The sequence below is a fragment of the Clinocottus analis genome, unplaced genomic scaffold (genome assembly GCF_023055335.1).
Source record: "Clinocottus analis isolate CAN_PGR_092001 unplaced genomic scaffold, fCliAna1.0.p SCAF_13, whole genome shotgun sequence".
Lineage (NCBI taxonomy): Eukaryota > Metazoa > Chordata > Actinopteri > Perciformes > Cottidae > Clinocottus > Clinocottus analis.
In genome coordinates this window covers 440,001-451,892 of record NW_027175854.1, presented here as the reverse complement: position 1 = coordinate 451,892, position 11,892 = coordinate 440,001, and the positions used below count along the sequence as shown (strand labels likewise).

Here is an 11,892-nt window from a genome sequence, read left to right as displayed (position 1 = left end):
CCAGTCCCCATCCTCCTCCTCCTTCACCTCCACCCCTCCCCCCCTCTTCCCAATCTCTTTCACTGGGTCAGTCCTGGATTTTAGTCCCAGTCCAGGCCTCGCTTTTTCCTGAAGCCACCACCACCACTACGTCTGTGCATGAAGGGACGGAGAGAGAAAGGGGGCAGTGTTCAGCAGGCGAACCAGGCCTTTTGTCTGTGTCTGTGCAGGGGGGCGAGGGGACTCTCCACTCCGGCTCTGGAGCAGCAGCTGGTGCAGAGAAAGAAGAGAGAGAGAGAGAGAGAGAGAGAGAGAGAGAGAGAGAGAGAGAGAGAGAGAGAGGGAGAGAGAGGGAGATGAAGACAGAAGGAGGTGGGGGAGATGGAAAGGAAGACCAGGAAATGAGTAGGAACAGCGTATAATGAGGGCTTGAATACACACTATGTTCATGTGTTGGGCCTCAGCCGTAGTTTAGACATATGAGCTGTGAGGTGAGGATGCGGAGATGAACTTGAATAAATATCCATTTTTCTGAAAGGGATCGATAACATTATACATTTATAACATAGTGTATAAATAGCACAGCCCTGTCTCCTCATTTGCATGTTGTGTAATCCAAGGTCAACCCCGAACTCACTCGCCACGACACAACATGCATACATATCTGAGAAGAGATATTTTCAATGTGAAAGATGCAATAATAGCAACACGTCATCCTACATGTGAGGGATTTGAACTTCACAAATGCAAATGAGAACATGATGCGCTGTCATAGTTACGTACACAGACACAACATCTGAAACAACGCAATTAAAAAGCAGACTTCTGTTATTACATCAAATTACATGTGATTAAAACATAAATTGGTAAACAAAAATGCAATAACCTACCTGAGAGGCTGCAGAGAGGCTTCAGCTGAGTGAGTCTCTCTGTGGCCTGCCACCATCCTTCATACATCTGGAAGAGATATGAAAGACAGCCATGACTGCTGCAGCGTTAACTGTCCTCCATCGTTCAGAGGAAGCTGCCAGATTCATTCATCAGACAACACAAATGTGTTTCATACACTGCAATGCAGCTGGATTCATGCATCTGTTTGGGTCCTAAAAGGCCCTCGTGGCGCCTCCCGCCTCTCTACAGTGTGACAGATGCAGTGCAGGAGGGATGAGGGTGCTGAGGGTGCTGAGGGTGATGAGGGTGATGAGGGTGATGAGGGTGCTGAGGGTGCTGAGGGTGATGAGGGTGCTGAGGGTGATGAGGGTGCTGAGGGTGATGAGGATGCTGAGGGTGCTGAGGCTGATGAGGGTGATGAGGGTGCTGAGGGTGATGAGGGTGCTGAGGGTGCTGAGGGTGATGAGGGTGCTGAGGGTGATGAGGGTGATGAGGGTGCTGAGGGTGCTGAGGGTGATGAGGGTGATGAGGGTGATGAGGGTGCTGAGGGTGATGAGGGTGATGAGGGTGCTGAGGGTGCTGAGGGTGATGAGGGTGATGAGGGTGCTGAGGGTGCTGAGGGTGATGAGGGTGCTGAGGGTGATGAGGGTGATGAGGATGATGAGGGTGATGAGGGTGCTGAGGGTGATGAGGATGATGAGGGTGATGAGGGTGCTGAGGGTGATGAGGGTGATGAGGGTGGTGAGGGTGGTGAGGGTGCTGAGGGTGATGAGGGTGCTGAGGGTGATGAGGGTGATGAGGGTGATGAGGGTGATGAGGGTGCTGAGGGTGCTGAGGGTGATGAGGGTGATGAGGGTGATGAGGGTGATGAGGGTGCTGAGGGTGCTGAGGGTGATGAGGGTGCTGAGGGTGATGAGGGTGATGAGGGTGGTGAGGGTGGTGAGGGTGCTGAGGGTGATGAGGGTGGTGAGGGTGGTGAGGGTGGTGAGGGTGCTGAGGGTGCTGAGGGTGCTGAGGGTGATGAGGGTGATGAGGGTGCTGAGGGTGCTGCGCTCCTCCACCCCGAGCGGAGGCACGGTCACATGACGTCATGCTGTCTCCGTGCACGTCTGTCATGTTCAGATGTAAAATGTTAAGATGTATATTTATAGTACGTGAGACTAATATTAACGCCATAATATCCTGTATAATAGAGGTAAAAAAGCTGAAGAAATTGACTGATTAATATATTTATATGTGTGTGTTTGTGTGTGTGTGAGGTATTGTCAGACATTGTGGAATAAGATTATCACCTTGATGGGAATAATACAGAATAAATGGATTTACACGAGTTAACTGTTTGAATTTAAAGCTATAACATAAAACATTTGGGAAAGTAAATGATGTGCTCGGATGAATAATACTCAGAGTAATTTATATTCTCTTTCTATCTGTTGTGTGACAAAATGAAAGCAATGTGTGTGTTTTTAATCCCAGCGCTCCTTCACGGCCTCTCATTGGAGCGATGAGGATTTATTCTAAAATGTGATGAAGAGCGAAGACCTCGTATGACAAACTGTCTTCTTTTAATCGACACTTTGCTGCTTCCTCATTAAATGGCTCATTTCCACTTTTCATAAAGCCAATATTATTATATATTGCAGTCTTGACAGCACCATCAGGACACTTAATGTCTCATCTGACATTTTAAAAGACTGAATAGAAACGAGGGAGGGCATTATTCTCACGGCTCAAAATATAGATTTTACAAGCGAGATCATACATTTTTCCCTTTGCTGTTCATGAAATACATCAAATCTGACTGAAGAAACATGCAACAATACAATAAGTATATTCTCTCATGCTTTAAAGAACATAATACAAACATGTAATATAAAACCAGCGACATGATTTCTTCGTAAATGCAGCCCACAGTGCCCTCTGCTGTCAGCTTGAGGGTAAAGCAGGACTTTAGACGCATACAGAACTATAGCTTTTCATATCAATCACAACTTATAATTAATTACCAGTTTCAATTACAAAAGGAAACGGCATGACGCAGTCACAGCTTCTCAAACTTCCTCACTCGAGTATCTAATTGTGTGTTGAAGGACAAGCAATCAGACATGAGTGTTGTGAACGTGTCAATCAAAGGTTTGATAATTAAAAGCTCCTCAGCCTCTCAGCATGCGGCGTAGTACCTTTTATTATTATTATTATGTTTCTTTCACGTCTTCAGCATTTGGTTTTGCTAAGTGTTCAAGATGGACGCTCACTTTCAGTATATTCCCCAATTTCATCATTTTCGTTTTTTATTCAGGTTTTAAATTAAACACACAATAAGTCTTTTCCATTATTATTATTAAGTATTGATTAAAAAAACAAAACATTATTTCCGAGGTACATTTAATGTTCCTGTGATCATATGCAGGATATCGTTGTGTCACATAGAAAATAAACCGACCCATATTTCGGATGGCACTTCCTCGTGCTGCCCTTTTGCCGTAGTGACTCATCCTGTGTTGTTAAGGTCACGCTTGGACGAAGATGCGATGCAGAAGCCAGAGATGCATCTAATACGGGATGTGTGTTGAGCCTCTGACCCGACGATACACACAGGAAGCCTACAACCTTTTCAACTTCCCCGTGTGGACTCCTTATCGGTCCCCATCGGGTCTCTTCCTCTTACAATCTGTCCGTCAATACCATCATGAAAGCGTTCAGTCAAGGAGGAGAATCTCCCACACTGCGTTTAGCGATGGCTGCGTTCACGCTGTTGACCTTTCCAGGGGATAAACACACGCTGATAAACTGCACACGACAGGCCGCCATATGCTGCATTGTCAGATTCTTGTAACTGGACACACGACAGGTGTTTTTTCCGCAGCAAAAAAACACACAATGTGTATGATCGTTGTCTGCGACCCGGTGTCCTGAGCTGCGGCGTCATTTCCTCTGAACGGAAAACAAGCCAAGTTTGAAACGCTGCGAATCTTGTTTGTGGAAACGCAGAAAACGTCACAAAGCGCTTCACGTGAGAAGAAACAGACACAGAATGCATTAAAAATACAAATTCTGCTGTTGTAGCATATTCATACGGATATGCTGAGGTAAAAATCACTTTTTGGGGTCTGATAATAATATTAAAAATGTATTTTTCTGTTTTATTCTGAAGGTTTCTCCTCATCCTTTTGAATTAGAAGTTAATATTTTCTCTAGACAATGTTGTGTGTTTTACTATCTGACAGCTGTGCAGTTTGAAACTTAATATTTTACACATATAATATTACAACAGCTAAAAATACTTTGTGTAAAATGGTGCAACGGACTGAAAAAAAGATAATGGTGATAATGGTGGAACTAAAGTCTGTGTGTGTGTGTGTGTGTGTGTGTGTGTGTGTGTGTGTGTGTGTGTGTGTGTGTGTGTGTGTGTGTATATATATATATATATATATATATATATATATATATATATATATATATATATATATATATATATATATATAGTTTCCCTAAACACAGATTAAAGATACGAGCAAAATTGATTCCAAGAGCAACTAATAGCATCTTCTTTACTACTTTTTCCTCCATTTTTACCTCATACTTTTATTTCATAAACGTGCTTTACATTGACTGTGTAGAGTGCAGCAGGCGTGTCTACATGCAGATGCACCAGAGAGATGTGTGGTTAGGTGTGTGTATGTGTGTATAAGTGTGTGTATAAGTGTGTGTGTGTGAGTATGTGTATAAGTATGTGTATAATTATGTGTATAAGACGTCTGGCTCAGAGAAATGAGGTGACCTCTTTTTTTTATTTAAGTATATGTATTTATTTTCCTGTACTATGTTGGTGTACCAGTGGGATGATGGGTATGTTGTATGTTTGTATGTCAAGAAAAAAATAGAAAAAGACTGAATTTTCAGTTAAAACAAAAATTTGGAAAAAAAACAAACATGCATGTGATGAAATATTGAACTTTAGATTCACATGAAAGCTTTACACTTCCATTAACATTTAGCATTCAATAGAACTATAAAATATACACAGTTAGTGATGTAAAATAGTGGAAACTTGCATCAACCTCCAACATTGAAATGCTTCTTAAATGCCAGTTCAGTGATTATGATTCAATTATAATTCATGTGTATTGTCTGCAGGCTGCATCTTGCTGGTGTACTTGCACTGTGTACACACTTTGCTATGAATACATGTTCTTATTAAACAATCTGCACGTTCCCCCCACATCGTGAGACGGAAGCAGTTACGCACAGAAGTCGCGTCCATCACCGTGAAATGACGCGGGCGCCTCCCGCTATCACTCCGGACCAACAATGGGCCAGCAATATAATAATAATTGCCGGCTACACAGATGATAATTTGTCATCATGACTTTCACATCACCGGGGTACTCTCTGACGTGCGCGCGGCGCGTGTCAGGAGGAGCATTTAACTTTTCCTCACTACTCGTTTCCATCAAAAGCGCGTCGCTGTCAAGTCCAACGCACCTGGAGCACGTGTTCACATCATTTCACACAACTGGTTTCCAGACTCCATGGTGGATACTTCCTCAAGTTGGATCCATCTGAACAGCCGCGCGCCCCCGGGACTGAAGCTCTGCAGCAGCGCGTCTGGCAGCGGGATGGTGCGCGCGGCGCGCGGCCGCTGCTCGCGGCGCTGCGGGGCGATGTGGCCGCTGCTCGTCCTGCTGGCCAGCATCCCGAGCACGCTGCACTGCTCACACACTCCCGCAGCAGTGGTTGGCAAAATGTATCCACGAGGCAACCACTGGGCAGTAGGTAAGAGGAACTTCCTGTCTGGGAAATGTGTTGGAAACATTTAGAGAAGCATTTATTGTCTGATTGGTTCATTTGGTTCATTTGCATCATATTTGGCGGGTAAATCATATAATATCTCATATTAGAAGTCATGAGCTTATGTATTCTGCTTTATGAGACCTTCACTAATTTGAACAAAGTTGTTTACTAATAATAAGAATGTTAGTTTATTGATTTGTTTCTTATGGTTATGCTCTGGGTCGGTTCCTCTCGTCCGCTGACTGTGGTTATCTGCTCCATGCTCATACTCCTTATATGTATAATTGCTGTCATGTAATGTGCAGTAACTCTGTTCATTCTGGTCACATGACATCTGTTGCTTCTGTCCGTCCTGGAGAGGATCCATGAAGAGTTCTTCTCTTTTTTAAAGGGTTTTATACCTTTTATTTGGGGAGTTTTTCCTGATCTGGTATCATGAGTACAGACTGTAAAGCCTCAGAGGAAAATCTTCTGTTTGTGATTTTGGGCTTTACAAAATAAACTGAATTGAATTAATATAAAGGTTTTTTTTCTGCTGAACAGGTTCACAGTGAATTGCACTAAAGTGTCCTTAAATACACCTCTGTTAGTTCAATCAGCTTCATGGGACTGTTTGACAAACATTGTGTATGTGCATTGTGTAGCAGTGAGGATGTTCTGTTCCAGCGTCACATCTACACCAGTTCAAGCTGACCCTTAACGTCCATCTCTCCAGGTCACTTGATGGGAAAGAAGAGCGTGGAGAGCTCGCCTGAGCCGCGGCGGACAAACCCCGACGGCGACGACCTCGCGCCCTCAGACAGAGCCGAGGTCACCGGGCGGCTGCTGGAGGCGCTGATGCAGCACAAGAGCCAGAGACAGAGGAAGCCAGCGCCTGCAGGCCGGCTGCACGGCGGCTGGAGGCAAGAGGAGAGGGACAAATATCTCCGAGAGGTCAGTTGACGGATCATCAGTGATGCTTCAAGTGTGAGCAGTGTGTGTTAATGTTGTGTGTGTGTGTGTGTTTTTGTGTTGTAGGTGTCAGACCTGATTCTTCTGGCTTTGAAACTGCGAGACGCCGCCTCCTGAAGCCGAAGGTCTTCATCACCTCCCGAACATGTACACTGTCATCACCACTGAAGAGTATGCTCGAAGTTTATTTGATCAGCAACGTGAAGTTTATGATCTGCACATCAGGCAGTTTGATGACAGACGGACGTGACAAAGTTTCATGAACCGAGAAGGTGGAATAAATGTAACGCTGTGGTAACCGCATCGTGTCTCATCGTGCTTTTCACGCCACAGCGTGACCTTTATGCATTCATTTATTTTTAATTCTAGATCCCGTAACGCTCCTGAAGCGCTCTGTGTCCCGTACAGTAACCGGTTTGTACCACCAGATGGCGCACAGCATCCATTCTGAGAGCACTTTACCTTAACTGACCAGTAAGTTAAGGTAAATATTATTATGATCAGAAAGAAAGATGAAGAAAGAAAGATGAAGAAAGCGTTTTAAATTCCATTCAGTGAGCTGTGATGCTGCTTTTTCCCATCTGGAATAAACACCAACTTATATTTATGTATTTAGGACAGTCGTATAGATTCTATAAAGACTATTATTGACTCTCATGTCGTTACAGATGATAGAAAATGGTGATTGAAACAATTTTATTCCTCATCTTTCTCCTTAAAGGAGAAAGATTGTTTGGTGAACAATCGCGGTCCAGGTCACTTTCACCCCGTCGTCATGACACTTTAATCCAGCAGCCAATGGGATAAAGTTTTAAAGTTAACGAGGAGCAAAGAAGTGTTTTAACAAAGCTGTGAAACAGACGGAGGAAGTCTGGGAGTTTAAGCTGCTCCATCACTTAGGTGAAATGATTAAATGTTAAAGTAGAATTGAGACCATAAAGAGGTGAAATAGATGTTTTTAAATCCAAAGATGCATTTGCATTATGATGTTTGGCTTATTTATTTATTATTAATTTGAGACAGTGTTTCCTAAACGTAACTCATTATAAATAAGAGAATTAAACAGCTGAAAATGTCATTCTTCTTCCACATTCAGTGTTAAATCAACTCATCAAGGTCATCGCTCTATTCTGTTCTACTCAGTCATTCCTCATTGTGCACATATTTGTTCATAGAAAACACAATTAGCCACAATTTTCTTTATGAATTTTACATATAAAGTTTATTGTGTAGAGAAATATTCACGTGTTGAATGTTTGATGACGACGCAGCAGGAAGAGGATGAGCGACATGAGCACAGCTTCTTCTACAGAAGTCAAATAAATAGTTCTAGTTCTTGTTATAGTCATAAAGCGTCACCTCATAACCAGATGGAACAAATGTGAAACTGAACAGGAAACACAACTTCCAGCAAAGATAGAGGAGAAACACCAGATCATAAGTGTTCAATACTTTCATATTTTTACAGTAATTTCACAGTCAGTCTCAGTTTCAGCGGCTCGTCAGCGCGACGCTTCAACGCTTCAACGCTTCAACACTTCAACACTTTAGCACTTCAAGTCCTTTCATCTTGAGCGCATGAGCACTACAGACATTTAATAAATGGTTTCTAACTCATAATGAAGCTGTGAGCATCTTAGGATAATGTTAAGTGTTAATTAATAACTTTTCTGATAAACATCTTCATGTGTCATAAACCATTTATTCAACGTTCATATGCCGCTGATGTTTCACTTAATGAGGAAAAGCGTTTCCCTTACACGTGATGTCTCTCATCCTGGAAGCCAACCGCAGAGTTCACTCTTTCAAAAGTAACAGTCCGGTCTGCGTGAGGATGTCCTGGCTTTCTGAAAAGATGCGGCAGCCCCGATGCATTCTGGGTACGTCCATGTTCCTCCTCGGCTCGGCATCACCACGTCTTCCCGATGGACTGAATGTGTTCCTTGGCCTTCATCCTCAGGGAGGCGATGCTAGAGTTCCTCGGGTCGGCGGAGCAGTGGTAGGCCGGGGGGGCCGGCGGCGGGCACATGGAGCCCATGTGGGGCAGGTGAGGGGCGTGTCCCAGGGCGGGGGGGCTGAGGAAGGAGGCCGGCAGGGAAGAGGGCATGGAGGGGGGAGGAGACGGGGTGTAAGCGCACGAGAGGCCCGGAGAGCCCGCCATGAAGCCCGGGAGGGACTGCAGGGAGGCGGAGGAGGAGATGGGGGCGGAGAGCCAGGGCTCCAGCTGCAGGCCGGAGCACAAGGAGCCGCCGGGGGAGCGGCCGAAGGACAGCAGGGAGGAGGCGGAGGAGGAGGTGTCCTGGAGCTTGATGGAGCTCACCTCCAGCTTCTCCTGCCGACGCCATTTTGCACGCCGGTTTTGAAACCAAACCTGGAAAGAAAGAGGATTTAAATGTTGAATTCAATTGAATACAATTTATTAACAGGCAACTGAACATATATACATATATATATATATATATATATATATATATATATATATATATATATATATATATATATATATATATATATATGAGAAGAGACAGAAAACTATTTAACTAAGAACAATCAAAGAGTAAAAAATATATTATAGTGTGAAAGTATTAAAATATTTAGACATATGGAGGCTGACAACATGAGATATGTGTGACGTTAACAAAGCACTTTGCATTAAATTGCAATGCTATAATTAATAACTTCAGTTTCTTCAGTTCCTTTCAGTTGAGAATCGATGATAAAAGACAAAACTAAAGTTTCACATTATGTAAATACATTTGCACTAAAATATGAACTTAACATGTCTTCACTGATCCAAACAATGATATTTATATATGCTTTATCTTTATGAACCAAACCAAATGAATTTCATCAAATTAAACGACGATGTTGCAAATTGTTTCAGTGAATTTCTAAATTGAAAGTATTAATTAAAATCTACCCACAAATAAACATTTTATCTAAACCTTAAAACTATATCGATGACTTTTATTTTATTATAACGGTTTCTTCTTTTATTTAGTAAAACTATTACAACTATTTGGAGATGTGTTTGGAGACATATACATATATATATATATATATATATATATATATATATATATATATATATATATATATATATATATATATATATAAATAAACACACAAGCCGTGTCTGTGCGTGTCCAGTGAGAGTTTGTGTGGTGTTTTTTTTTTTTTTTTGTGGTGTTTGTGTGGTGTTGTTGTGGTGTTGTTGTGGTGTTGTTGTGGTGTTGTTGTGGTGTTGTTGTTGTGGTGTTTGTGTGGTGTTGTTGTGGTGTTGTTGTTGTGGTGTTTGTGTGGTGTTGTTGTGGTGTTGTGGTGGTGTTGTTGTGGGTCTTTCAGGCGCGTACCTGGACTCGGACCTCCGGCAGGTTGACCTTCAGCGCCAGCTCCTCGCGGCTGTACACATCCGGGTAATGCGACTTCTCGAAGGCTCTCTCGAGCTCGTGCAGCTGGAAGGTGGTGAACGTGGTCCGGTTCCGCCGGTGCTTCTTCTTCGGGTTCTCGTCGTCGGACAGCTTCCCGTCTCCGTCCGGTGAGTCCGGACACAGCGACGCGTCCGCGGCGCCGTCAGCGCAACACACACCTGCGGGGAGACGAGCGCGTGAGGGCCGAGGACACGAGACGCGTGCACGCGGCCCGCGCGCGTGAGGGCTCCGTCCTAAAAGACACGTTCATGAAACTACAAGTACAACAACTTTATTCCCCCAAGTATCTGAGGAATGTTTCTATTTATTCACATCTGTGTGTTTTTCTCTCTCTTTTCTTTCGCTGTCAATAAAACAATCGGCGCTCATCCATCATCAATTATTAGAAACATAGATAAATGTTATTTTATCTGAAGGTTAAACTCTTTGGAAACGTGAAGACTCAAAAGTGCATGCCGCCCGTCATGTGACAGATAGTTTTCCTGTGTGGAGAAAAGTAAGTTCTACTTACTGTCATAACTTTCCGGGGCATGGCTCTTCTTCAGCGGACTGATTATTACGTCCCGCTCAGCATCTTTCACCAGGACTTTCTCTGCCATGGCGTAGCAGGCCGACTTGTGGAAGATGGTGTCCTCTTTAAATCCCAGGATGGCCTCGATGCTGTGCAGCGTGGCCGGGTTGTCCCCCGGGCTCTGCGCCGAGCGGGCGGAGGGAGACAGGCGCTCATCCATCATCATCATCATCACTTGGGAAGTTGATCCAAGAAGCCACATTGGTCGGTGAGGTCCTCCACAAAAAGAAGGTGCTCACAGTTACACAACTTCTCAAATGTATCGCTGCTCTTTGTGGGTTTTTTTTGTTGGTCAAAGTTGTAAATTGCAAAACCAGAGCAGACAAACTTGAGTCCCAGACGCGCAGCGGTCCGTCTGGTCCTGCTCAGTGGGTGTGGAGCATCTTCAGAGGTGGCTTTTAAAGTGCAGCCTGCTGCTGCTCAGAAAGGGGGACGTCCTGTTGGATTTGGAAACCCTGGACTTTAGGGGTAACTTTGCGCGCGAGCAGGCAGCCAGAGCGCGCGCCCTGCCGCTGACTCCTCCCCATCTCAAGTGCGTCCGTCAGTGCTGGCTCTAAACCTACTTACATAAATCTTAAAACCATCTTTCCACTCCTCCAGATGTCATGTTCATGTCGGCCTGTGGAGAGAGAGAGAGAAAAAGAGGAAGATTAGGCCCACAGATTAAGGTACAACAAAATCATAATTACAAGATTTCTGGTCAGGACACAGATTGCAAGATGACAGCTTAATATTTAATCAAAGCGTCAAGATATTGTTGCCAAACCAAAAGAATATTACATTTAGTCAAAGTGAATTATTTGTTATGGACCTTAAGGACAAATGGTGCTCCTCTTGACACATGTTGAGTGGGAAAACAACGTATATAAAGCCTTTTTATGAATTATTTATTCATACATCAGAATTAAACTCTGAGGACTTTCTTTAAGTTTCCTATATGTGTTGAGTCAAAAGAGGGTAAAAAGCCATAAACAATAACAATTAGGGGCTATAACCACTTAACAGCAAACAAAGATTGACAGCAGTGTGGTAATCCTTCTTAAGGGGATTACATCATTTTACTCAAAAGAGTTAAAACCCCTGAAACTATTTAGCCTTTCCTAATTACAGAAGGTGACCTTATCCTTTGTTTGCCTGAGCGGAGGAGAGGGGGGAGGGGTGAAGGGTGATGGGGGAGATGCTAACTGAGCTCAGATTTAATGAACAGTAAAAAGTTGGGACTTGAACACATCGCGTGCAACAGTTTTTAGTTTTTTTAGAGATGCTGCTGCTGTG

At 43.6% G+C, this 11,892-nt stretch overlaps 2 protein-coding genes across 2 annotated transcripts; one reads left to right on the top strand and one right to left on the bottom strand.

Annotated features, from left to right (window-relative positions):
* The first annotated feature begins 5,402 nt into the window (after positions 1 to 5,402).
* grp (gastrin-releasing peptide) lies at positions 5,403 to 6,779 on the top strand. Its single transcript, XM_068574161.1, has 3 exons — positions 5,403 to 5,646; positions 6,380 to 6,597; positions 6,682 to 6,779. Exons 1-3 carry the CDS (start codon positions 5,403 to 5,405, stop codon positions 6,730 to 6,732), a joined length of 513 nt encoding a protein of 170 aa, XP_068430262.1. The 3' UTR covers positions 6,733 to 6,779.
* A 1,745-nt stretch (positions 6,780 to 8,524) lies between these two features.
* rx3 (retinal homeobox gene 3) lies at positions 8,525 to 10,819 on the bottom strand. Its single transcript, XM_068574581.1, has 3 exons — positions 10,558 to 10,819; positions 9,969 to 10,204; positions 8,525 to 8,986 (listed from the first exon to the last, which is right to left on the bottom strand). The coding sequence occupies exons 1-3, from the start codon at positions 10,817 to 10,819 to the stop codon at positions 8,525 to 8,527; spliced, it is 960 nt and encodes a 319-aa protein (XP_068430682.1).
* Between the last annotated feature and the right edge of the window lie 1,073 nt (positions 10,820 to 11,892).

Excerpts from the sequence above, each read along its gene's own strand:
- rx3 (XM_068574581.1), bottom strand. The coding sequence starts at position 10,819 with ATGTGGCTTCTTGGATCAACTTCCCAAGTGATGATGATGATGATGGAT. Across the intron at positions 10,205-10,557 it reads TGCCCCGGAAAGTTATGACA|GTGTGTGTTGCGCTGACGGC; the intron begins GTAAGTAGAACT and ends GTCTCCCCGCAG. Across the intron at positions 8,987-9,968 it reads TGCCGGAGGTCCGAGTCCAG|GTTTGGTTTCAAAACCGGCG; the intron begins GTACGCGCCTGA and ends CTTTCTTTCCAG.
- grp (XM_068574161.1), top strand. The coding sequence starts at position 5,403 with ATGGTGGATACTTCCTCAAGTTGGATCCATCTGAACAGCCGCGCGCCC. Across the intron at positions 5,647-6,379 it reads AGGCAACCACTGGGCAGTAG|GTCACTTGATGGGAAAGAAG; the intron begins GTAAGAGGAACT and ends CCATCTCTCCAG. Across the intron at positions 6,598-6,681 it reads GGGACAAATATCTCCGAGAG|GTGTCAGACCTGATTCTTCT; the intron begins GTCAGTTGACGG and ends TTTGTGTTGTAG.